We start from the raw sequence: 26,823 nt of genomic DNA on the forward strand, positions 1-26,823 counted from the left end.
CGCAACGCGCGTTTGCCTTACTGAAGCTCGTCCTCCTGTGTAGTCAGCCTCAGCCAATCAGGACTCCAGCTCTAAGCTCTCCTCCCCGCCCATTGGAGGGACGCAGAGTCGGGAAGTGCGGGGAAGCGGGCTCCCGCCCTGAATCTCTGCGACTTTCGCTTCAACTCCGGGTGCTGTCCAGGTGGGGCGAGGAAGAATGTTAGATCCTGAGAGCTTGTCCCGCCCCTCTTCCTTCCCCATTATAGGTGAGGGAACGGGGGTCGGGGGAGGCAGGGGGAGTTGTTTGCCCCAGGGATGCGAGCGGAGAACAGGAGGTTAGGGGCTCCACCCCACTCCCCAAAAGAATGTAAACTGGGCCCATCTGCTGACTCCGTAAGCTTTGTTTTCTAAACAGCAATTCACTTGCAGCTCTGCCTGGATTAAGTTGACAGGATGAACGCAGGCCTGAAATGCTGATAAGAAGAGCACAAGTAACACTGAAGGGACTTTTGTGACTCTTACAGACTGTTAAGAACAGGTTCCAATTAAAACTGGTCAGTATGGGCCAAAGGGACCTAGAGTTGTTAAGGCGTGGGGACTTGAAAGCCTGATGTCATCCTGCTGTCAGTCAAAAGGCAAGAGGTGGACCTGGGCAGAACTTTCTGGAAACTCCCCTGGGATCCCAATAAAACTGGAAGGCCGGAGAAGCTTAATTCCTCTCCTTTCGGAAAGGACCCATTCTCTCCCTTGAGGGTGTCCCCTTTTACCTTTTCCCATCCCTTCTGATAAACTCATGCCTCTTACTCTGAGTGACATATTTAAAATCTTTCTGACTTTATGGCAGTTTGAAGAGGGGCCTTTGTGCTGTCTCAGTTTCCCTGAAGGCCCAGCTGTGTCACTCTGCCTCCTTCCTGCTTTTGTCCATTAGCCCAAGGACCAGGGTGAGCTACCTGCCTCAGGTGCAGAATTTAAGGGGGCACCAAAAAATTCAGCAATCAGGATAAATAATACATATTTTAATATTTAGTCCAAAACAATGTCCTCCTGTAATTTTTTAACACTACCCTGCTTGCCATTTTTAATCATTTTAACTGAAGTATAACATACAGAAAAGTTCACAAATCAGAATGTACAGCTTGAATCATGAGGTGTAAACATGTAACCACTCCCCAGATTGAGAAATAGAGCATGGCAGGTATCCTAGGAGTCCCCTCTTCCCAACTTGTCACTCCCCCTCCCTCCTGAGAAGTAAATACTATTATGCTCTGTCATTGTGTTTTATGGCTATCCCACTAGTTGGTGAGTATGCATATTGTGGCTTGCAAGCTGAGTGCTGCCCAGAGGGTTGTTTTGTATGATCCGTGACATTGGTTTTTGCTTTTTTTGTTGTTGTTTATGACAACTGAAGCTTTTTTTCATTTTTTCAAAATTTTAATTTGTTATATATGACAGCAGAATGCATTACAATTCATATTACACATATAGAGCACAATTTTTCATACCTCTGGTTGTACACAAAGTAGGGTTTTTGCTTTTTAATGGTTTAAAAACCTTTTAAAATATTTTGTGATATAGGAAAATTACACAAATTCAAGTTTCAGTGTTTATAAATAAAGTTTATTAGAATAAAGCCATTTTCATATCTTTACATATTGTCTCTAGCTGTTTTTGTGTTTTAATGGAACATTTGAGTAGCTGTGACAGGGATCACATAGTCCACAAACCCCCAAATATTTATTATCTAGCCCTTTATGGAAAGAATTTGATAATCTCTTCACTAGACTATAAGTTCCATGAGGGTGGGCAGCCTAATCTCATTCACTCCTATCCCTGGAGTTTCAAACAGGGCCTACCACCCAATGCACATTCATAAAGATTTGTCTTACTGATAAAACCATTGATTATCCATTCACACAGGAGAACAAGGTGGAAACGCAGAATCAGTCACCCAGAAAGCTCTATAAGGTTCCCTGCCCGTCAGAGGCAGTATGTCTAGCGGTTGAGAGCATGAACACAGAGTTCACATCTTTCTTTTGCCACTCATTAGCTTTATAACATCAAGAAGTTTACTCTCCCTGTCTTTTTTTCCCCACCATCTGTAATATGAGGAAGAAATTGTACCAATTTTTGAAGATTAAAATTAGATGACATCAGTTAAAAACATCTGCTACATGTAAAATAAATGTTATTATCATCAATATTGTTGCTTCCCACATACCTCTGTAAACTAGACCATAGGTATTTGCAAAACCCTAGAAGCACTTCATTTCACTCCTGTCACCTCTCTGCACTTCTCAAGTAACAATCATTCCCAGCTCACATCCTCAGAGTAACAGAAAATCAAGCTTCAAAGAAATCAAATGACTTATTTCTAAGGTGCCCATGATACATCCAGCTGCTTGCTGCCCATACCCCATTCAGGCCCAGATCAATAACACTGAGTCATTGGTTATGTATTTGGATGGTTTTAATCATTAGCCTGGAGTTTGAGAGTGGGGCCTTTTTCCTGACAGTGCATTTTTCATATGGAGAATTGGCTGTTTGATGAATCACAGTCCTAGACCTTAAGACCATTTCTGTGTGGCTAATGCATTTCAAAAGAGAAGCAACATCATATAGCAAAGCAGTAGGCTGGGGCAGCTGCCAAGCCTGCCTCGTTCCAGGAGGGCTGTTTGGATCCAAAACTCTGCTCTGTCAATGAGCCTCCCAGCAGGGAACAGATGGCCCGTTCAAAAGGGGTGATTGAAGAGAGTTTAATGAAGAAATAAAGAGGTGTGAGCAAGGTTAAGGGACCAGAGAAGCACCCCGGGGTGAGCATCAGCCAAGACTGCTGGGCCAGGCCCCCAAAGAGTCCCAGGAAGGAGTAGCTTGGGAACTCATGAGAGCCATAGCTGGAGGAGAGGGTGCCCAAAGGAGCTATGGGGGCACCAAGAGCCACAGCTAGAGGAGAAGGCCTGCAGGAGTTAGAGGGATACCAAGCAGCTACATGGCAGAGGTGCCAGAGTCCACACCAGAGACTGTAGCTGTGCTCTCCAATAGGCCAGGGACATTTGACCACATTTGGAAATGTGTATGTGTGTGTACGTACCAGGGATTGAACCCAGGGCACTTAACCACTGAGTCACATCCCCAGCCCTTTTTAATTTTTTATTTAGAGATAGCATCTAAGTTGATCAGGGCCTCACCAAGTTGCTGAGGCTGGCTTTGAACCTGCAGTCTTGCCTCAGTCTCCCAAGTCACTGGGATTACAGGCATGTGCCACTGTGCCCAGCTTGGAAACATTTTTGATTGTCATGATTGGAATCCCAGCATCTCATAGATAGAAGCCAAGGGCACCACTAAATATTCTACAATTCATAGGACAGCCAAGAAGAATTATCCAGGTAAAATGTCAATAGTGGGAAATTCTACATAAATGAACTGCTGTGGTCTCATATCGCACATCTGGCCTCCTCTAGCTCTCCCTCAGCTTCCATTTGGGCACTTTCTTGACCTTCTCAGTCCAGCCCCCAACTGGGGCAGCTCCCAGCCTCCCTCAATTCTGCCTACTTCGGGCTGCATCTCATTGGGTCCCCACATTTGGCCTCTTCCCAGGTCTGGCACCAGCAGTTTCCTTATGTTCCCACCTCACCCCTAGGCTGCCGACCACCCTTTCACTGCAAGCCCAGCTCTTGACCTCAAGCTCCTCTGTCTCACCCCACTCTCTTCCTTCTGTCTCCTCTAAGGCCACCTGTCCTTCAAACTGGTTCCCATAACCCCCTCCAGACTCAGCTACCTCCCAGTAATTCTCTCTCCCAGGCCCGTGCTTCTAAACATCATGGAACAAAGCAGACTTCCAGAGCTAGCCAAGGTCACGATCAAATCTATTTATACTCTTTCCCCAGCTGTGTCCCTGAGGGACTTTCTCCCCTCTCTTATCCTGAGAGCTTTCCCTACAAAATATACTCACTTTCATCTCAGTGACACTGTGGGCCTTGGGAACTGTGACTTGAACAGGCTTCTCTGGCTGAGAAACTAGGGAGTCTGCCAAAAGTGACCCTGCCCCATGTTCCCTGGGGAGGGGGCCCTGGGTCAGAGCCTTGAAGAGCAGAGGAAGAAGCAGCAGTCAAGCAAGTGTGCCACTCTCTCGGTGTCAAGGAGGCCCCAGCTAAGGGGTTGACCTTTGCTCTCTGCCCCTTCCCTCTCCCAGTTGGCCTTGGGCACAGGATTTCACCTCACCCTTGGCATTGCTGCCCTGCCAGGCTCAAATGGAGCAGGGGAAGATCCTGAGATGGAGCCAGGCCCAGGATGCCCAGTTACCAAGATTCCTTTCACCCAGAGACCCCTCCAATCCCCAAAAAGCAAACAGGGCAAGCAACCCCCAGGACACAGGGCACCCATCAGCTGCCCTGTCTCACTGCCCACCCAAGCCTCCATGCTCCACGCCCACCACCCACCACTGCACACCAACTGAGAACCAGCAGCAGCAGGAGCACCAGGGCTGGGCCGGGGAGGGGAGCCCAGCCCTCACTGCAGCCCCACCACCTCAGTGATCAGCGGGGCCTGCACCATGAGCTCCTCGTAGCGGTTGAGGAACAGCCGGAAGCGAGCCAAGTACGAGTCCTCCTGGTATGGCAACTGCTTCTCGTGGAGGAACCGGGACACCACAGGCTTCACCTGTTGGAAGATGGCAGGAGAAGGGGCTGTGAGCAGGGACTGCCACAGCCTGTCCATCCCAGGAGCTGTCTCCTCTTCCTAGCCCCAGCTCCCATCTGCCTTGTCCAGAATGCTCAGGGCAGGGAGGGCAGGGGCGTTGGCTGAGGGCTGAGGTGTTAGAAAACTCCTGCCTCCCTCAACTTTACTCGCAGGCAAGGGAAGGAGGATTTCTCCCCCAAATCTTCCCTCGAGGTCCCAACCATGCAACAGCCCCTCTTGGCACAGGGAAATGAAAAGCATGGCTTCCTTTGCCAAGCACCTGCTTGGTGTCAAGTATTTCAGGTCTGTTTCTTCAGTCCATCCTCAAATCCTGTAGGTAAGCAGTTTCATCCCATTTTACAGATGGGGAAGCTGAGGCTCAATTAACTTGTCCAGAGTCCCATAGCTGGTAAGAAACCCAGGTGTCTCTGATCTGCAACCCACGTTGCTGCTTGTCAGTTGGGGTGCCCCTCCTGGGTGACTTCTGACCAGGCCAGTTGGGGAACCCAGGGTTCAGCTGAACCCTAGAGGTTACCACTGCCCACCACCAGCCAGGCATGTCCTCCCAGCCCCTCCCGACCAGCCCTTGTCTACCTTCAGACACATGTTGTCAGAGAGCTTGGGGAACAGGTGGTGTTCTACGTGGCAACTGATGAGCGAGTGGCCAAACGCCCAGTCCAACACCGGCAGCCGGGGCAGGTTGAGAACCCCCAGGGTCATCATGTGGATCCGTTGGGGCTTCTTGTCCCGGGAGAACATGGGCAGCCCTATGTGCTGTGACAGACATGTGGTCATGTCCTGGGGTGGGGCCTGGGCCTCCCCCTTGCCTCAGGTGTCCTCACCAAGCACTCAGAGGCCCAGTGTGCTCTGCCCCCCAAGTCCTAACCTAGAAGGACCTGGTGGAGGCAGGACGGGGTGGGGCTCCGGCTCAGCTCTGATGCCAACCCAGTCTGGGCCCTGAGCTGAGTCTCTCCCATCTCTGGGCCTCCTCCCATCCGGACAACGGGAGGTCTGGCTTGGGGACCTCGGCACCCTTGGTACTTGAATGCCTGAGACTGCCCACATGGCACCGTGCCTTTGCCTCGTCCTGGAGAGACCTTCCCTGTTCTCTTCACCAGTCAAAACCCCACTCATTGAACAAGTTCAAGTTTGCGCATCCTCTTGTGCTTTTTCCTTCACTGAGTATGTGCAGGTACCTCCTTGTCAGGCACGGTCCTGGGTCTAGGGAACTTGGAGGGGAGCAGAAACTTCCATTTGAGAAGGACAAGCAGACGGGACACAGTTATGGGATTAAGTAATTGATGGCAGTTGTACTGAGTGCCAGGTGAGTGTACAGGGAACTCCAACCTGGGGTCTCCACTGATGGGGACACAGGGAGACACCCCGGTGGGAATGCACCAGAACTGAATGTGGAGCCCCCGGCCTCCCTCCAAGACCCCCATCTCCAGTTCCTTCCTCTGCCTGCCTCGTGGCATTGACGGGGACCCTCGCTTCACCCCACATGGAAATCCACCTGCGGATGAGGCAGGGCAGCCGGCTGAGGGCAAGCAAACTCTTCACCTAAAACTCAAGCCACCGAGAGGGGACCCCAGAAGGGGGCTGCTTCCTCCTGTGCCCTCCCTCTCCCAGCCTGAGTCACCTCCCTGGAGAGTGCTCCCCATAACTCCCCAGTGCCAGGGGTGGGGAGGCCTCACCTGGAAGATGTTGATGTGGAGGAAGGGATGGGCCAGCAAGGCCCTGATGAGCAGCATGCAGGCCAGGGCCGAGCTGGGGCTTCTGAAGCCGGACACGTTCAGGAGCAGCCAGTACTGAGAGTAAAGGCCCAGGGAAATCAGGCCCAGCGTCCGCAGAGCTATCCGCAGCTCCACCTTCCACAGCCGCTCTGCCAGAGGGCAAGACAGGGAATGAGGGCAGGCGAGGTTTGGAGTCCTCACCAGCTGGCTTCCCGGTGGCCAAGGGAGTGAGGGCGGAGGGTGGCCTGAGTGTTCACCCATTGTTTGGATGAGGAAGGGAGCCACTAAGCAACATGACCAACGTAAGGCCACCCACCCCCCTGCTCCTTCTACCCCGTGGTGTTGCTCCCGTGATGCCAACTATTACGATGATCAGTGTGCATCTACAAAGCTCTGGCTGTGGCCTCATTATGCTTTCACACCATCCTTGAGGAACCCGAGGCTCAGAGAAGTCAGGTTATCTGTGCAAGTTCACCAGCCAGTAGGTGGCAGAGCTAGAGTTGGACTTGTGTCCTGCTGTCCGGTTGTCTGGCTCAGAAAGTCTAGCAGAGACCAAAAGGTCTGAACCCAAGGCTTCTGGCTTCCACCAAGCCAGGAGGGAAAGGAAGGAAGAGGGACAGGCCTCTGCAGGGCACTTGGACCCAGGCCATCAGGTACTCACCAAGAGCCACCAGCGGGGTGATGATGGGGATGAGGAAGGGCGCGAGGAACATGTAGACGTAGCGGTTGAGGCAAGGCAGCTTCCACGTGCTGGAGTCCCCCAGACCCACCACGTTGGTGTAGCCATGGTGCATGTTGACGTGGCTGAACTTCCCGAACTCCGCAGTGAAGGCCGTGCACACCTAGAGGAGGAGCCAGAGAGCACACCAATTTGTGTTAGGCGCGGCTGAGTGGGGTGAGACCTGGGGGAAACTCGAGAACACCCCTACCCTCCTCAAACCCTGTAATTCCAGGGCCTTCCTCTCTGCACCCCAAGCTGATCAGCCTGGACCATCAACTCTCAGGTACAGGTGACCCAAAACGACATCATCCTCTTGATGTGGCTCTGTAAAGAATCAGGGGACAGAGACGTCAGGCTCCTAGATGGCCACTCTGCTGTGATCACCACCCAGACAACCTCCAGAGTCTCAGAGGTGGGCAAAGTGGGCAGCCATGGCAATTCTCTTGCCTATGTTTAACTCACAGTCACCTGCTCCTTCGTGATGCCACTTTGCATTCTGAGCCCACAGCAGCAAGGACAGGGGTGTAGGAGTGGGTTGGGGTCAAAGGAGGCACCTCCTGAGCAGCACAATGTGGGGTGGGTTGCCTCAAGTGGAGGCTGAGTTAGCTTCTCCCTAGAGGTGACTTTTCTGGCGTGGGTTCTGGATGGGATTCAACCACGGGGAGCAGCTCTCAAGCCCCAACTCCAGCTCCAACAGTCTTTCTAAATGCAAAAGAGGTGCTAGTGGTGGTGTTTCTTATGTAGATACATGCAAATGAGTATGCAGATATACGCCTCTTCCAATATTTTATCCGGACCAGAAGATTTTGCTAATTTTATTGAAGACACTGCCTGCCTGTTTGAAGGGTTTCCCAATACCACTGTGTGGGCTGGTCAAAGACAGACAACCGAACACATCGAACCTTGCTCAGTGTCCTGTACTTCACATACTCCTAACCTAGGGTCAGCTGCGCTCCTCCCCACAACACACACAAGAAAAACCGAGATAGAGAGAGGCCACACAAGCCCAAGTCATACAGCTGAAGTGGCAGAGAGGGGATTTGGACCCTGAAGTCCAATTTCAACCAAGATAAGCTGCTCTGGAGATGAGGTGCTCATCGCAATCAACCCAAAGCCTGGCTCTGGGTCCAGGCAGCAGAGGCAGAAGCCGGAGAAAGATAAGGAAAATTAGCAGCCTTTCATTTGGAACGAAACAGAAGCTGAAACGTAGCCAGAAGCCCTATCTAAAGGACACCAAGGGGCACGTATGCAGTTTTACAGAAGACACAGGCAGATAGGGTCAAACCAGCAATACCTGTTGGGTCCCTGTGAAGGAGAGGACCCCAAGGGTGAGGGAGTCCACAGCAACAGGCTGGGCACCTTGCTCTCAGGTGACACAATGCACCAGGGGCTGGTTTGCCTCTCTGCTTCTGTAACCTCACCAAGGACAGATTCTGCAGGAGGCTGCAGAGGGCAGGCAGTCACTCAAGTAACAGTGTCTTTCAGTCCCGCTGGTCTCAGGGGGGCCTGCCTACTCCTAGGCCTCACCCATGGGGGTCGCACAGCTGGTTTAAGTTCCTTGGTCAGGAAAGGTCAGCTGCACTCAGCTGTCTTACTGGTGACAGTTGATCTTCCTGGCACCAGCTCCCTGTCTCCCGGTAGAACAGTAGCTGACCACACTTTGAGTGGCATTGCCACAATGGCCCGGAGCCTGATCCAGACTGAGCATCTTGAGAATGCCACCCCCAGGGCCCTCAGCCACATGCCCAGGCCTGCAGATGCAGGGGAGACAGGTGACAGCGAGGTGCATGACATGTGATTTGTGACTCAGCACACACTTCAGAGCTGGTGAATGATTTTGCCTTTTGATGTGAATAAAAACAGCTTTGAGGCTATTTCTATAACAGTGGACTTCTCGCTCCGACTCAGATGCTTCCTCCTGAGAGGGAGAGAAAGGGGTGAGCTGGGGTAGCCGGGGAAGATGGACACGGTGCACCTCAATCTGTCTGCCATTCACTGGGGGCACAGGCAAACAACTACATCCTGCTGAGTTAGTTGGAAAATGAGCTGTTTTCATGCTATAAAGGGTCATTTAAATGTCTTGCCCAAGAGGATTTCACATCCAGACCCAAGAAAGTCCCAGAAGCCTCAAGTTTGGTGCTTCCACTTCTTTTTTTTTTTTAATAATTAAAAAAAAATTTAGTTGTAGTTGGACACAATACCTTTATTTTATTTATTTATTTTTATGTGGTGCTGAGGATCCAGCCCAGCACCTTGCTACCACTGAGCCACAACCCCAACCCTAATTTTTTTTTTTTTAAGTCTTGGGGATTGAAGCCAAGTCCACTGTACCACTAAGCCACATCCCCAGCCCTCTTTATTTTTTTTATTTTGAGACAGGGTTTCACCAAGTTGCTGAGGCTGGCCTCAAATTTGTGGTCCTCCTGCCTCAGCCTTCTGAGTTGCTAGAATTTCAGGTGTGGTCACCACACCCAACTGGTGCTGCTTCTTGATATCAACCACCACCCTCTTTGTCCCTAGGAAGATTTAAGAGCTCCCCTCTGAAGCATGCAGGCTCTGAAAGGCCAGAATGTTCAGAGGGCTGATGTCAGTTTAATTCCTCTTGACATCTTCAGCTAAATTTAGGGGGCACCAAAACTCTCTTAAGCATCCTCATCCCTGACCAGTGCTGTGCACCATACTAGACCTGGGAGCACCAGGGTCAGGACCTGGAAGGGGAGAGAACCCTGATGGGCTCGTTCCAACCGTAGCAAGCCCAGGGCCGTCAGGACAAGTACTCAAGGGGCTCTCCTCCGTGGCCCTCACCACTGATCCTCTGTCCTTCCAGGAGTGGCATGACTATGCATGTCAATCCTGCTGGGGAGCTACCCTGAGGACTCATGCTAGGGGACCTGTATTTCACTAAATAGGGCTGTCACATGCAGCAATTGAAAATGTGAATCTGAACTTTGGATAAACACCCATGTGTGTGACATTTGGGATACACATGTACAAAAAATATAGGTTACTTACCCCAAATTCAAATTTATCCTAGCATCCTATGTTTGATCTGATAAACCCATTGCTGAGGCCCACAGACTCCCAGAGGCCCCTACCCCTCTGAAGCCACCTGAGAAGGAGCTGCTGTTCCCCTGGGAATCAGCAAGAGGGTCTGCAGGGAAGAATGGGAGCTGGACAGACCACAGCCCAGAGCCCCTCCAGTCTGAGGCAAGCTGCTCGTGCAACGTCCCACCACCCCTCTCTCATCCTGCCTATGTCTGAAACACTCATGCTGACCACAGTGCCCACCATCTGCCCTTCGTGTGTGAGTCCATCTCAGGAGTGGCTCACTGCTGGAAACCTGGCCTTCACCCTTGACTCTTCCTCCTCCTCCTCCACCTTCCTCCTCCCCCATCCCAGCCAAGCAACCCCCTTCTGAACCCCGTCCTGCACCTCCTCCTGCACCTGCTCCTGCACCTGCTCCTGCACCTCCTCCTGCACCCTCTCCTGCACCCCCTCCTGCACCTGCTCCTGCATCCTCTCCTGCACCCCTTCCTGCACCTCCTCCTGCACCCTCTCCTGCACCCCCTCCTGCACCTCCTCCTGCACCTCCTCCTGCACCTGCTCCTGCACCTCCTCCTGCACCTGCTCCTGCACCCTCTCCTACACCCCCTCCTGCACCCTCTCCTGCACCTCCTCCTGCACCTGCTCCTGCACCCCAGCCTCACCTTGCCATTCCTCCTGATCTCTCTGCTGGCCTGTACCAACACCCTCCAGCCCTCACTGCCTCATCCGCCTCGAACCCAGTACAGTGACAGTCACAACCCAGCTTTGATTGTGCCAAAATTTTATAATTATGTTTTTAAATTCTGTAAGGTACTATTTACTTAACAAATAAAACATAGAGGTCAGTCACTGTGGCACATACCTGTAATCCCAGTCACTAGGGAGGCTGAGGAAAGAAGATCACAAGTTTAAGGCCAGCCTCAGCAACTTAGGGGCTGGGATGTGCCTCAATGGTCGAGTACCCCTGGGTTCAATCCTCAGTACTGCAAAAGGTGTGTGGGGGGGGGGCTGGGATGTAGCTCAGAGGTAGAGCATCAGTGGGTTCAATCTCAAGTACAAACAAACAAATAAAGAAAGAAAGAAAGAAGGAAATATTAGAGGTCACAAAAAAGACTGGCAACTTCCATCTCCCATCATTTCCCAAGAGGAAAATGGGGCAGCCATGGAATGTGAGAGGAAGACTTATCCCTGCACCTTTAAAATTCTGAATTCTAGAATCATGTTAGCTATTCACAAAATCAATTAAATCAGTTTTTAAACTACTAATGGAGACAACTAGCTTTGGTCACAGGACAAAGTCCCAGATCCTCTGCCTGACACGTGGGCCTCCTTGACCTCTTTTCTCCAAGATCCCCACTAGATTCTAGTGACCCCAGATTTCTGTGGGTCCCTCAAGCACTGTGCTATTTCTCATACCCATCCCCTGGTCCCTGTATGGGCTTTGTCTGAAATCACCATCCGGCTTCTGAGGCCAGCCGGTGTCTCTTTGGGAAATTCCCTAGGGTTCTGGGCTTCTGCGCCACTGACGCTTGGGGCTGGGCCATGTTTCTTGTGGGCCTGTCCTTGCTTTGTATGATGTTTACAAGCATCCCCGGCCTGGGCCCACTGGATCTCAGTGGCACACACTCTTATGCTCACACACGTCCACACACCCGGTCATGACTGTCAGAGGCATCTCCAGATGTTGCCCAGCGTCCCTGCCACGCTCCCCCCAGAGCAGAGGGTCCTCACAGCACCCCTGGCACCTTCAACACATTCTGCTGCTGCTCCAGCTTGAATGTCAGCTGCACCACATATCAGCTGTGCAGCCCTGAGCAAGGGACTTACCATCCCAGGTAAGTGTCCCCTAACGTCCAAAGTAAGGGTGCGAATAGCTCTGACTTCTTGGAAAGGCATGACTGTTAAATGATTCAGACAAGAACACAGCAAGCAGCGAGCGAGCGTCAGCTGTATCATCGGGGTCCTCACTGGGTTCAGCACTTAGGGAACTGGAGGTCTTACTCACCTTGGTCCCTGGCACCTAGCAGAGCATGGCCGGGGATGGACACTCCTCAGATCCAGTGTGCCATCGCAGGCTGCTGCAGCTGCTCCAGAGCCCTGCTGTCTGTCTCCCCCAGCCTCCTGTCTCAGACTTCTTCTTCTTTTTTTGTTTGTAACTGGGAATTGAACCCAGGGGCTCTTTACCACTGAGATAGTTCCAACCCTTTTTACTTTTTATTTTGAGACAGAGCCTCACTAAGTGCTGATGTTGGCCTCCAACTTTTGATCCTCCAGCCTCTGCCTCCTGAGTTACTGGGATCATAGGTGTGCATCACCGGGCTGGGCCTCAGGCTTCTTAAGGAAATCATGCCAAGGTCATTAAGAGTGCATTTTGAGAGGCTACATGTGATAAAATGGCCTAGAACTAACACACACACACACACACACACACACACACACACACACACACTGTACCAATGACAGCTTCCTCGGTTTCACCATCAATGACACTTATGTAAATATAACCCTATAATAATAACCCTAACCCTAACCCTAACCCTAACCCTAACCCTATAATAATTTTTAAAATAAAAAGTTTATATAAAAATTGTATTTTGTACTGAAGATCCGTGTTGGCCCTCTAAATTTTTTAAATTTTTAATTTTTAAAAATTTTTTGTAGTTGTAGATGGACAGAATGCCTTTATTTATTTATTTTTTTTCATTTTTATGTGGTGCTGAGGATTGAACCCAGTGCCTCACACATGCTAGGCAAGTGCTCTGCCACTGAGCTATAGCCCCAGCCCCCCACCAAGTAAATTTTAAAAAATAAAACAATAAGAAGTCATAGTGGAGGCTGGGGTGTGGCTCAGTGGCAGAGTGAGTGCCCAGCATGTGTGAGACTGAGGTTCCATCTCCAGCACCAGGAAAAAATAGCCCAGTTGCTCCTTCTCAAACAGGAGTCCTTGGGGCTTGGATGGAGACCATGTCTAGGCTGGGAGTTCTCAGCTGTTCTCACCATCACAAGGGACCTGCAGAGGGTGACAGGCATTCTCCTGTGTGACACTCCTCCCTGCAGGGCACAGTCTGCTGTGCAGGGCTCCCTGTGGACCAGCTGTGACTCCGCCCCGTAGCACAAAGCCAACTTTACAAGGAGGATTTGAAGCTGAGACACAACAAAGAGCTTAGTAACTGGTACAGCCTGTTCCCTCCCACTCAGGGGAGCATCCTGGATTATTGAACAACTTGTAGGAGAGTCCCTAAAACCCTCTGGTTTCAGGAGTTAATCCAGTCCTTTGGACTGAAGCCTGGCAGCCTGCTCACCCCACCTTGCCCCCACCCTCTGACGGCCAACTGAGTGTGGCACCCTCTCTGGCAGTCCCTGAGCATAGGCCTGGCAGTCCCAGTGGCATAACCCAGGGCAGGGAGAGCCAGGTGCTGTGCTGGGTGAGGCCAGGGCTAGAGAATGGGCTATGCTACTAGGAGGGACGAGGAATTTTCCCAGGTGAGCCAGAGGGGGGTCTTCTGGGGGAACTCATCTGGCATGGGAATTGGAGTAGAAGCCCCCATTCCTCCACTGATCACCCCCTCCCCCGATCCACTGGGTCATAGAGGTCCTGGTTCCGCCCGGGTTAGGAGTGGTCAATCCTGAGGCAACCACAGCAAAAGCTGGTGCTCAGCAAAGCCAATGGTGCTTGGCGGATGCCTGAGGTGGCAGAATTTGCAGGACCCTGGAAGGAACCTGGGCCAAGATTCCCTACAGTCATGGAGCCTCCCGAAGGTCCAAGTCCGGGAAGAACACGGGCCCCATCAGTAAAAGGATGACAGGGAAGAGACATGGATATGCAGGAGAAGTGACAGTCAGGGATCCAGGAAAGGTCCCGGGTATCCTCTGAGGTCCCAGACCGCCAGAGCTTGTCCTCTGTGCTATGCAACCCAGTCCCCAACACGGCTGCGAGCCCTGCAACCTGCCAGTGAGCAAAATCAAAACAAGGAGTGGAACAAACTCCTCCACGAACGCTCCCCCTCCCTTGCAGCTGACCACCTCTCCCCCCCAGGGGGAGAGACAGGTCAGGACCCGGTCCTAGTCGAGGGCTGGGCGGGCTCTCTGCAGCCACCTGCCTGCTTCAGGAAGGAGGCCAGGCCTTCCCTCCAGCTGACTCCAGGAGGAACTAACACTGGCTGCTGGACCAAGCTAACTTGCCCAAGGTCAGGGCAGCCCAGCGGGGCTGGGATTCCAACCAAGGCTCGAGGCTGCAAAGGATGTGCCCCTAACCCTGGCCCCCTGCCTGGCCATAAGACCAGCAACCTTTCTGAGGACTGCGGTGGCCTCACCATGTCAGCTAGAGGGTCTGATCCATCCCCTCCCCTGCACAGGGACTGGACCTTCCCCAGAGGGTAACCAGAGCCACACTCTGGGGTCCGAAAATCTCCATTACTGACTCCACCTCATCCCCATGACTTGAGAGCCTGAGTGCAAGTCACTGTGCCTTGCCTGGTGGTCCATCACAGCAAATCAGCCAGTGCCACACGCCGAGTGGGTAGCCAAGCCTTCCCTCTCCAGCACTGAGGGGACACAGGCTGTGACCCTCCAGGGCATGACCTTCTGTCAATCAGCTTTTCCAGGGACCTTGCCCCCAAGTGAATTGCGTGGTCATGGTCCATAAATATTGATGGAAGTCCTGCCAACAGCTCAGTCAGGCCTGAACAGATAAAAGGCAAAGATGATGCTACTGGTCTGGGGCTCCTGGGGACAAGACGGTGGACAGCAAGTAGAACCCAGCCCCGGGGCTGCCTGGCTCCCGAACAGCTCTCCAGTGGGACAGTGTCCTTGGCTCCTGGCTTTACTTATATGACAGCCTGAGGCCCTGGGAAGTCAGGGTCAGGAGTTCTCATGTTTTAGTGCATATCGGGGTCACTGAGGCTTCTCCAACTCGCCTGGACCTCCCAGTCACCTAGCTATTCACCCAAGTGTGAGAACCCTGAGGCCAAATCTGTACGATAAGTCCCTTGCTGTCTGCGCCAGTCCACAGACCACAAAAACTACTCACCCTCAACCGCCTCCAGGTTCCTAGCACTCAGTGCAGCTTTGAAAACTCAAAATAGCCAATCCTACCCCTTGGGTCCCGGCACTGTGACACTGCCATGTCGCAACACAGCCAACATTGCCCCTGCCTCCTTTGGCAGGCTACAAACTCAGTGAGGCTCTGCGCCAGACCCCAGGGTCCAGTCTTGCCTTGAGTCTGGCTGAGACCCCATCCAGGGGTCCGTGGAAAGGGAAACATTTTGAAATTGACCTTGAGGATGGGGAACCTGTGGATTCCTCTTGACCTCAGCCTTTCAGAAAACGTGCTGGTGGGAAGAGGAGGGGAAAAAAACAAGGGATGGAGAAAGCCAGGTGAGAAATGTCCCCTCCACTCAGTGGGTGAAATTAGAAGATCTATGTGTGTGTCATATAAAGTTTTATAAGATTACACGACTTTATAAAGAGTTAATGATTGAGTTAAAGGTCATGGCAACCAGTCCCTGCCAGAAAAGGACTCCTTCTGTTACGAGCTTCCTGATTTATTCATAAAGGACCTGAGTGGTTAGGGGAGGGGCCCCCTGGAGGCAAAGACAGACCAAGTCTGGGAGAGACTCTGAGAGGCTGCTGGAAGCCCCGTTGCGAGAGGACAGTCTGCCCACCTTGGCCTTCCTGGGCTGACCCCCAGGTAAGAAGGCAGAACAGTGGGGAGATGGAAAACAGGGGAGCAAGAGTCAGGAGAGAGGAGGGTCCATCGGAGACTTGGAGGAGCCTCTCAGGATGGCTTGGCCTTGGCCAGGAGTCAGAAGGGCACAATCTAGTTCCACAAACTGGAACTCTGAAACACCAGACCTGCCCCTGCCCCTTCTGTGTGGGTCACGTTTTAAACTCTGATTGCAAAACCCAGAGGCTCTAGTGATTGCAGCCATGGGCCAAGACAGTCACAAAACAGGACTTGCCAGCCACAGGTGTCCTCATAGGAGGAAGAAGCTCTGGTCATACTTGGCCTGGTGCTGCAGAGAGGTGAGTGGACATCCTCAGGAGAAAGAAGGTGCCCAGGCCAAGTTCACTGTCATAGCTAGACACTCAGATGTGCATCACACAGTTCTCTACCCATCAGGTGCAAACTCCCTTTTGAGGGCTTGGAAACCTGTGCATGGTTGTGCACACACACACACACACACACACACATCCATGTCTGTACACATCTGCATGCTTGCACCAAGTGAGACTGCTTGCCTGACGACAGCAGCCCTCCCCTGTCCAAGGCTCACCTCTACAAAGAAGAGCAACCAGATCTTGCTCCAGCGTTTGGACTTGGTGAGGGCACCATGAGTGGCCAGGTGGCTGCCCTTGACAGTGAGCGTGGAGTGGCACACGCCCAAGATGGTGATGCCAATGGCAAAGACCAGGACATTCTCAGAGGACAGGCACAGGAACCCTGCACAGAGGAGGGGACAAGGGAACAGGGTCTTTCTCCAGTTCCTGAAGAGCTGGGCCTAAATACTCCACCCCAGAATCCCTGGCCACAGGGGGCCCAGCCCTGGGGCTGCCACAGGCAGGAGTGAGGCAGGACCTTCCATGACCTGAGGGGGATGGATTGGCTCTCCCTACAGGATTTGGAATGAAATAGAGCCCCAGGGTCTTGCCAAGGAAACTTCAGGGGTCCTGAATCTGCTGAGGTTTCCCTGCTGAGCCCTCAAACAGAGCAGAGATGGAGGTCAGGTATCACAGAGTTCCAGACCATGAGAGCTCCAGGGAAACCTCAGGCCCTCTCCCCACTCCTCTCACCCATTCCCTGGTGTCCTCAGTAGAACATTCTTCCCTTTTGCATGGCCACCTCTTCCCTCCCCAGCCCTCCCTGACTCCTCTCCACTTTCCCCTCCACTACCTTCAAGCTATCAGACTTTCTCCCATGTCTGAGTCCAGTTCCTCTGGAGTCACAGGACAGGACACTCTAAGCCAACTTTGGGGCTTAAGGTGTGACCCTTCAGCCTAGGGTCCCCGGCACAGGTCCGACTTCCCCTCTCCACTGCAGGCCAGCTGCAGCACCGCCTGCAAGCACAACCACCCTCCGCCGCAACCTACCCCCACCCGCAGCCCGTCCCTGTCCCTCTGTCTCTGACCCCAGGTCCCTTACCGGCTGGCAAGGCGAGGAGGCTGAGTGCGAGGATGGCACAGTCCACGCCGTGGAGCTCCCACCAGGAACTTGCCCTCACCACGTCCTGCACCAGCCCCTCCAGCTCACCCAGCAGCTCTTCGGCCCCACCATCCCCCTTGGACGCGCCGCGCGCCAGCTCCATGGGCTCCCTGGGCGCGCCAGGTCGGGGACGCTGGAGGAGGACTTGGGCGTGTGCGCTGCAGCACAGGCGAGGCGGGAGCGCGGGCGGGGGCGGGCTGGGGCGGAGTCACCCGCAGAACCGGGGACACCCACAGCCCCCAGGGTCGGAGTGTGGGCACTCCAGCGCCTCCTGGCGCGCGTAATGGAGACCCGGCCCGGCCGGTGCGCCCTCCCCGCACGCTGCACTAGAACCGCCTCGGGAGGAGCCCAGGTGATGCTCCAGCTGGGGAGGCCACCCTGCAGCGAGAACCAGCCTGGGGTAGAGGGGGCAGGGCTGGGGGAGGGCAGAGACCTCAGTGGAGACTCCCGAATGACTTCCCTGACCACCGATCTCAACTCCCTCCCTTTCTTGGTGTTTGGTGCCCAGAAGGTGAAGATTTCTCTTAATCGCACTGAACAGCCCACCCCACCCCCACAGGACAGGGGTCTTTGTCTTCCTTCCTGCGTCTGCCAACAGGGGACGCTGGATGCCAAAGGGCTTTCCTTGCCTACGCTTTGGCTCCAGCGGCATCTCCAGAAGCTGAAACAGTGATTAGCCCATAAATATTTATGAATTTGTGAAGTAGAAAGTACAAGGACTCCCTCCTCCCAGGATAGGGAGTGGGGTCCCCTCTGAATGTGGCTTTGGTAGAGGTGACCCATGGAAAGTTGACTGCCCAGGCTGGTAATGTGTTGGGAGAGGGGATGAATAGCTATGAAGAAAACCTATTCAAAGGTCAGTTCCCGGGTCAGTGGACAGACTCGCTGGGATTCTGGGGCAGTTAGACTCACCCGGAGGTGCCCAGATCTGAACCCAGGACCTCCACAATGTCCCTGAGACTTGAAATCACCTGTCCTAGCCCTTCCCATCGGGCCAGGGCCAGCCAGCGCCTGGCAGAGCTGGAGCCGACCTGGGTCTTCAGCAGATAAGCCTCTGACTTCTACAGACTTCCCTCTGTACATCACGGAGTCCTCTGCATTTTTCTTCTTTGTTATACTTTCCCCCCAGTTTAACACTGAAGCCTTTTTTAAAATAAAGTCTGACGGGAGGGGACAGCAGCGCGTGTTCAGCAGGAGGCCCTTGGGAAGAGGGGACTGTGAGGGAGGGAGAGGGAGGAGGGGAGGTGATTTTGCTTCCTTCCCTGGCCTCTTCCTCCAGCTCCTCCTAAAAGACAAGGTTTCTTCACCAGGTCGGTGTGCCAAGGGCTCCTAAGTAAACCAATTCTGAATGCACACATGGGCTCTTTAGGGTTTGCCCTTGACTTTCACATGGGAAGATCTTGCCTATTCCCCACAGTTCTGGAAGGATGACCTCTTCCCATTTATTTTTTAACTTAATTCATCCTCCCTAGTCAACGAACTGATCTCCTGACACCCAGTTACAAAAGGATAGACCTAGAGCTCAAATCCAGGACATCTCCTTCAAATCCAGTAATCTTTGGTGCACATCAAAGGTTCTTAGACAGAGGGGAAAGCCCCCCTTCTCCTTCCCTATCCCACCCCACCTTTGAATTTCTCCCCCCACAACATGCTAGAATTTTTGAGGAGATATATGTGATTTTATGAGCATATTCACATACAATATTGGTACCACACATTTATAAGGAGAAGCCCACACTTTTATCATGTGTATGAAGAACTTCCTGGTACCAACAGGCCCCTCTCCAGGCCCGCTTCTCCCTGGACATCTAGCTTGTACTGTGAGGGGGCAAAATTTCCATCCCTGCACCAGAAAAAAGTAAATAAATAGGGGCTGGGGCTGTAGCTCAGTAGCAGAGCGCTTGCGTAGCACATGTGAGGGACTGGGTTCAATCCTTAGCACCCCATAAAAATAAATAAAATAAAGGCATGCTGTCCAACTAATTTTTTTTATTAAAGAGAGAGAGAGAGAGAGAGAGAGAGAGAGAGAGAGAGAGAGAGAATTTTCTTTTAATATTTATTTTTTAGTTTTCGGCGGACACAACATCTTTGTTTGTATGTGGTGCTGAGGATCGAACCCGGGCCGCACGCATGCCAGGCGAGCGAGCTACCGCTTGAGCCACATCCCCATCCCTCCCCCCCCCCAATTTTTTTTAATAAATAAAGAAAGGGCACAGTGGCACAGGTCTGTAATCCCAGCTACCAGGGAGGCCGAGGCAGGAGGATCTTAGGTTCGATGCCAGCCTGGACAACTTAGCAAAACCCTGTGGCAAAATAAAATAAGAGCCAGGGCTGTAGCTTAGTGATAGAGCACTTGCCCAATACTGAAGAAAAAGAAGAAGGAGAAAGAGTGAGTGCCAACCAGCAGCAGAGCAGGAGAGATGCTCAGAGGAACCAGGAAGCCCCGTGGGGTGGGGCTCACAGGCAGCCTCCCTGCAGAGAAGCAGACTTGATTTAGAGCAGACTTAACCCTGGGGGAGAAAGAAGCAGACAAGATATTCTACTGATCAGTAGAAAAGGCAATGGAAGGAAGGCGGCAGAGACAGGCTGAGGCCGGGGGCTGGAGTTGCCTTGAATGGCAGATGAGGAAGTGGGGCTGGCCCTGAAGACTTGGGGAGCCGTAGCAGGTCTTAGAGCAAGGGAGTGAGGTGTGTACTGTGGTGTTTAAGAAGGTTTGTTTGGCACAACCGAGAAGTCCCTGGAATGAGGAAGGCAAATTTGAAGAATTTTTTAGTTACTCCAAACGAAAAAATGCTGAAGTTGTAGATGGCAGAGGCAGCGGCTATGAAACGTATGATGGGGACATAAAATAAGGAAGGCTTGATCAGACCATCCCCCAGAGAAAAGGCTCAGATGGCCAAGAAGCACAGGAAAACATGCAAATGCAAATTAAAGTCCCAATAAGGCCGGGCACAGTGGCACACACTTATAATCCCAGCGACTCAGGAGGCTGAGGCAGGAGGATTGAGAGTTCAGAGCCAGCCTCAGCAACTCAGCGAGGCCCTAAGCAACTCAGTGAGACCCTGTCTCTAAATAAAATACAAAAAAAAGGGGCTGGGATTATGGCTCAGTGGTAGAGCGCTCGCCTAGCACGGGCGGGACCCGGGTTCAATCCTCAGCACCACATAAAAATAAAGGCATTGTGTTGTGTCCATCTACCCCTAAAATATAAATATAAAAAAAAATAAAATACAAAAAAGGGCTGGGGATGTGCTTCAGTGGTTAAGCGCCCCTGGGTTCAATCCCTGCCACATACACACACACACAAGCTTCCATAAGCTAGCTAGCCCTTCAGACCCACTGGGATGGCTAAACTGAAATAAATGGCAAAGTTAAGTGCTGGCGTGGCTGGGAAGCAGCTGGCCTCTCATCCATTGCTGATGAGAGGTTGAAGTGGCCCAAGGCTTTGGAAAACAGTCTGACCGTTTCTTATAAAGTTGACTATACACCTACCTTACGACCCAGCAGTCACTCCCAGGTATTTGCCCAGGAGCAGTGAATACACATGCCCAACACCAGGTCTGGTACAGGAATGATAGAGTGACCGTCACGGCGTTGTTTATTATAGCCAAGCTGGAAACACTCTAAACATCTGTCCACGGGGAAATGAATAAATGAGCCATGATGCATTTGCATAATGTGTACCATAAAAAGGAGCAATAACTACAGGCCAGGATGCAGATGGCATGGTAGGTGCCAAGGAGAGATGCCAGACAGAGAGCCCACTTACCCTACAGTCCCTTCATAGGAAGCTCAGGAATAGGCCAAACGAATGCTCAAGGATAGAAACCACATCAGTGGTTGCCAGGGGTACAGTTAAAATGGGTGCATTTTATTATATCTAACTACACCTCAATAAAGCTGATTAAGCAAAAACAAACAGCAAGGAAGGTTTTCTTTTAAAACAGAGAGAGCTTTTTTGGAGGTGGACGCAAGCGTACCCGAGGTATGCACTCAAACAGAAAGGCAGAGAAACACAACCGTTTCAAAGCAGCTGTCCCTGGACAGGCAAAAACTGGGAACAACTCAAACGTCCACCGTCAGTAGAACAGATAAATAAAACACAGTGTGTGCACGCCCCGGAGTACTACACGGCCCAAACCTAGTGTGCAGCAAGGTGAACCTGGCACAGAAGAGCACAGGCTGGGTGGTTCCACTTACATGAAGTTCAAAACCAGACCCAGCCGGGACAGGGGGTGCCCCTTAGGGTAGAGCACGTGCCTACCATGCGCAAGGCCCCGGCTTCACGCCTCACCAACAACCAGGCAAAACTAATTAGTGACTAATGACTAATTCTAATGACCTGGAAGTCAGGTGCCTGCTGCTGATTAACGGTAGTGACTAGAAAAGGACAGGAGGGGGTTGGCAAATATTTTGTTCCTTGTTCTGAGTTCTAGTTACACTTGGATGTGTTGGTTTGTAAAAAGTCACCAAACTCTACTTATGGATGCATTTTTCTTTTTTTTAATATTTATTTTTTAGGTTTAGGTGGACACAATATCTTTATTTTTATGTGGTACTGAGGATCGAACCCAGTGCCTCACGCATGCCAGGCAAGTGCGCTACCACTTGAGCCATATCCCCAGCCCCTGGGATGCATTTTTCTGTAGGCATATTTTAATTACAATTTTTGTTGTTGTTGTTGTTATTATTATTATTATTATTATTATTATTATTATTATTATTATGTTTGGGATAGAAACACAATAATAGGGCCTTGTGCATGCTGGACAAGCTCTCTACCATGAAGCTACACCCCCTGCCTACAATCTTAAACCCAGGGGCCTTCTGCCACTGAGCTACCTCCGCCCAAGCCCTTTTTTAGTTTGTTTAAGACAGGGTCTGGCCAAGTTGCCCACACTGGCCTTGAACTTGTGATCCTCCTAACTCAATCTCTCTAGTCTCTGGGATGTCACACATGCGCCTCAGTACCTGGCTACAATTTTATTTCTGAAAAATAAAATTTAAAAAATAAAGTTCTTTTAGTAGTATGAATCAGAGGCATGAATTGTGAACACAGCACAAAGAAGCACGGGAAAGTGAGACACCTGGGTTCCCTAGGCCACAGGGGTTGGCAGCTGAGTTGTGTAGATGGCAGAGAAGCCAGTTTACCCCTGCCAGCTGCCACCTGTCACCAGAGTCTAGGTGACACCTTGTCCTCTCCCACTCTGTCACCCCACTCTGACCTCTCAGCCCCCTGTCCTACCCTTTCTGCTCACAGAGGTAAGGATGAATTGCCCAAGACCAGCTAAGAGGCTTTGGGTGGCTGACCACAGGCCAGGACTGATCTAATCTGTCTGTTTGGCTCCTCATGACAGGCCCCGAGGTGCAGGGGAGCAGGCTGGGGCGGGCTTCTCGACCTCTGCGCACAATGGGCTACAGAAGAGGCTTCCAGAGCCGCCAGGTATCTACTCCTCCAAGGCCCCTCCTTAGGCCTGCCTCTGTCCCCATCCAACCCCTAACCTGTCTGCACAGGACTCTGCATGTGAAGAGCATGGCTGGGCTTTGGAGTCAGGCACCCTTACTAGTGTGGACCTTGGATGAGTTACTTAATCTCTCTGAGCCTCAGTAGTATCATATACACCAGAGAACAAGCTCTTAAAGGCATAAGAAGAATGTCAATAGGAATTTTATTATTTACACATATATCCCAATAGATTGTTACGCGCACACACACACCCCCCTTTGGAGCCCACTCCAAAGGCTGTGATCGTTGCTACTTTTGACAAACATAAGGTCATTTAGGCTGGGCTGCTGCTCAGTGGTAGAGCACTTGCCTAGCATGTGTTAGGCCCTGGGGCCCACCCCTGTCACTGCAAAGAAAACACTTTTTAGGGCTGGGGTTGTGGTTCAGCAGTAGAGCGCTCGCCTAGCGTGCGCGAGGCCCTGGGTTTGATCCTCAACACCATGTAAAAATAAATAAACAAAATAAAGGTGTTGTGTCTAACCAAAAAATAAATATTAAAAAAAGAAGAAGAAGAAAACACTTTTTAGACCTCAGACTGTAGTATTCAGCTTGGCCTTGGGAAGCCTCCAAGTTCCAGCTTCATCTCCACTGCTCTAGGGCACCAGTGACTGCTCAGTCACCTCGGACCCATGGACAGGGCCTGCCCTTTCTCACTTGTAGGTATGGACTCCCAGGCTAATTGAGGCTGATTGTCTCTATTCCCACCCCACCCGAACCCTGCTCATCTTCTGGGCCTCCGGCAACATTGGCCCCACTACAAAGCTCTTCTAATGTTCTCGTGTAGTTTGCTCATGCCACCAGGTTTTACTGAACACCTACTGTATGTCAGGCATTTGGGCTTTGGGTATCTTTTCCCTTCTCTGACTTCATGCCATCTCCCAGCTAGTATTAGGCCTCAGTGGTCATGTACTGCCTGGTAAAAAGCCCTCTCAGACGCTGTGACCCAGCCACAGAAGTCAAGGTGCTCCTTTTGCCTGTATTAGGATAAGTAACAAGCATCCCAGCTGTTGTAACAAACATCCCCAGCTTTTCAGTGGCTAAACACAATGCAGGGTAATTTCTTTTCTTTCTTCCTCCCTCCTCCTCCTTCTCCTCCTCCTCTTTCTTCTTTCTTGTAGTGCTGGGGACCAAACCCAGGGCCTTGAGCTGCTAGGCAGGGCTCCACATCTGAGCTATTTCCTCAGCCCTCTTGTTCTTTGTCCCCCCTCCTTTTCCCCCCAGCATTGAAGACTGAGAGAAGGGCCCCACAGATGTTCTCTACCCCTGGCCTACGTCCCCGGCTCCCAGGATACTTTCTTGCTCAAGTCACACAGTGCAATATGGGTCAGGTGGCTCTCCTCCAGGTGGGACCAGGACGTTCAGACCTTTTCAGTTTGGAGTGACTCCGTCTTGCACACAAAGCCACTGTGGTTGCCATGGCAGTGGAAGGGAGAGGGTGAAACCATGTGGTTTGAACTCCAGATCTGGAAGGGGCACATCACGGCCATCCTCGCTCCGTCAGCCAAAACCCAGGCAGAGAGCCCCAACAGATCCTCAGGCAACTGGGAACGGGGGACTCCCTGGGAGCTTCCTGAGATGAGGAGCCTGCACCCACCTTCTTGTAGGGCTCATCAGGCATTCAGTGAATGGAGGGATCCATGGGAGAGGGGAACAGGCTCGAGGGGATGAAGGAGGAGGTCAAAGACTTTTAAAAGACATTAGATGGAGAGACGCGGTCCAAACCTGAGACCATCGGGTACCATCCAATGTACCTGAGTGGGGAGGTGGCACCCTCCTCCCAGCCCCAGTGGACTGGGCAGCTCTGGACACACCTAGGCAATGGAGGAAGGATGGATGAGCCGGGTTCACCTGCCGGGGCCCTCGGGAGATCCCCATCCCAGGGCAGCGATGATTCCTCTCTGCTGTGATTTGGATCTTTATGTGTTGGGTTTGTTGGGGTTAATTAGTGCTGTGGCTGGGGTGGGGTGGAAGGAGTCCTGCCCTGGCCCAGGGCCTGGCGGGGGATCTTGAGAGTCAGATGGGCTCTTGAGAGGCGGGTACTGGGCTGGGGGACTGCACAAAGTGGGTTAGGGGAGCACCCCTTAGCAGCAATTGCTATGCCCTAAGCCTAGTTGGCTGGGTCTCTGACCATTCCTTGCCCCCTACCCATTTGTGCCACCCCCCAAAACGTCAAATCCCCAGTGAGGCCCAGCAGCTCCTAGAGGCAAGTGGCATTATTCACAGGGGCGGGGCTGGGTGAGCTGGGAGAGATATAGCCTGGCCCCTGGCTCAGATCCTGGCCAGCTGAGGGTGGGACTGGCACCCCGAGCTCCACTGGTTCCAGCAGGACAGGGCCACATCCACAGCATCTCAGCATCAGCCTCGCCTTCGAGGAGCCTGGCCCTGGCCCTTGTGCTCTCTGCCTCCAGGAAGCCTTCCCTGGCTGCCAGCTGTCCTGCGGTGAGGAGCCAGGTGAGTGGTGGCCTGGAAAGGGAGGGAGAGAGGGGGAGGAAGGAGAGAGGGAGCAGAACAGAGCTGGCAGGACTCTGCCTCCCGAGGCTCCAGGGTGTCGGCATTTCCTGCCTTATAGGAAGGGAAACTGAGGCCCAGGGCACGTCTCCAAGTTAGATGGCAAGTCAGGTCCTTGCAAACCTAGAGCTGGGGCTGTCGGCAGTGCAGGTCCCCTCTAGGGAGGTTTTCCAGGTGCCTTCACCTGCATCAGGGCAGCACCACCTCCCATGAGGTACAGAGCAGCCTGAAGAGTGTGTGTTGGGCCAGGCGCAGTGGCGCACGCCTGTAACACCAGTAGTTGGGGAGGCAGAGGCAGGAGGATGGCAAGTTCAAAGCCAGCTTCAGGAACTTAACGAGGCCCTAAGCAATGCAGCGAGACCCTGTCTCTAAATAAAAACTAAAATAAATAAGTAAAGGGCTGGGGATGTGGTTCAGTGGTTGAGCACTCTGGGTTCAATTCCCAGCACCAAAGAAAAAAAGAGAGAGAGAGAGAGAGTGTGTTGGGCCTTGTGGAGCCAGTGCCAGGCAGGGAAGGAAAGCGACAGCTACAATTTGGGGGCAGGGTAAAGGCAGACTAAGGACAGCATCTGGAGCCAGGATCTGGACTCAGACACGTGGGTTCCAGTCCTTGTCGTGTGACCTTAGGTGAGTTGTCTGACCTCTCTGAGCCGTGGTTTTGTGAGAGGGCCAGTTGGAGGAGATGAGGTGATGCCACACCCCCCTTGCTGGGTCCCTGGGGAGAGCAGTGAGGCATCTGTTCTGTGGCCATCAGTGACCACCCAGGCATATGCTCCAGTGAGGTACTGTTGTCACTGCGCTGCTTCTTATGCTGTTGTGATCATGTGATCATGACATTATTGTCATATTGTAAAACTGATAATTTTTTTGCGTGTTTCATTGGGATTGAACTCAGGGCACCCTACCACTGAGCTACATCCCAGGCCCTTTTTCTTTTTTTTTTTGAGATAGGGTCTAAGCTGCCCAGACTGGCCTTGAACTTGTGATCTTCCTGCCTTGACATGATTTAAATCTAGCCTGTTGGTATTGATAATGGTGCGACTAAATGGTTTCCATTTCCTGCAAAGGAGCACGTACACACTCCCTCAATGCCCCTCTCCCTGCTTGCCCATGTTCTCCTGTGTGTTGGGGGTGGAGAGGGCTGGGGGTGACGCCAACCAGCTCTGCTCTGTAAACCTGAAAGGGCAGCACAGAAGGTGTGGTAGCCCCAGAAAGGTGAGCTTGGGGACAACTCAGCATGTCAGGTCTCCCTGCCACTGTCACAGTGATGCCAGGCCTGGCTGATGCCTGTGAGCCTCCTCCACCCCCAGGTCCTGTCCTCCAGGCCCCTGGGCTGGTCCTCCACCTGCTGGGCGCTGGTGCCTGAGCTAAGTGCTTCCCATTACCTCACAGCCGGCCTGCAGCGTGGGTATGATTTTCCCCGCTTACAGAGGGGACACTGATGATCGGGGGCAGG

The 26,823-nt window shown here is 52.3% G+C and overlaps 1 protein-coding gene and 1 long non-coding RNA gene across 2 annotated transcripts; one reads left to right on the forward strand and one right to left on the reverse strand.

Moving 5' to 3' along the window:
* The first annotated feature begins 125 nt into the window (after window positions 1-125).
* On the forward strand, window positions 126-692 carry LOC114108151 (uncharacterized). Its single transcript, XR_003585429.2, has 2 exons — window positions 126-245; window positions 395-692. It is a non-coding gene; the product is annotated as an uncharacterized lncRNA (long non-coding RNA).
* A 1,736-nt stretch (window positions 693-2,428) lies between these two features.
* Fads6 (fatty acid desaturase 6) lies at window positions 2,429-17,489 on the reverse strand. Its single transcript, XM_027955741.2, has 6 exons — window positions 17,294-17,489; window positions 16,428-16,594; window positions 7,048-7,228; window positions 6,348-6,535; window positions 5,248-5,427; window positions 2,429-4,635 (listed from the first exon to the last, which is right to left on the reverse strand). Exons 1-6 carry the CDS (start codon window positions 17,454-17,456, stop codon window positions 4,486-4,488), a joined length of 1,029 nt encoding a protein of 342 aa, XP_027811542.2. The 5' UTR covers window positions 17,457-17,489; the 3' UTR covers window positions 2,429-4,485.
* Between the last annotated feature and the right edge of the window lie 9,334 nt (window positions 17,490-26,823).

The sequence above is a fragment of the Marmota flaviventris genome, chromosome 17, assembly GCF_047511675.1.
Source record: "Marmota flaviventris isolate mMarFla1 chromosome 17, mMarFla1.hap1, whole genome shotgun sequence".
Lineage (NCBI taxonomy): Eukaryota > Metazoa > Chordata > Mammalia > Rodentia > Sciuridae > Marmota > Marmota flaviventris.

Excerpts from the sequence above, each read along its gene's own strand:
- Fads6 (XM_027955741.2), bottom strand. The coding sequence starts at position 17,456 with ATGGAGCTGGCGCGCGGCGCGTCCAAGGGGGATGGTGGGGCCGAAGAG. Across the intron at positions 16,595-17,293 it reads CCTCCTCGCCTTGCCAGCCG|GGTTCCTGTGCCTGTCCTCT; the intron begins GTAAGGGACCTG and ends TCCTCTGTGCAG. Across the intron at positions 5,428-6,347 it reads TCCACATCAACATCTTCCAG|CACATAGGGCTGCCCATGTT; the intron begins GTGAGGCCTCCC and ends TGTCTGTCACAG.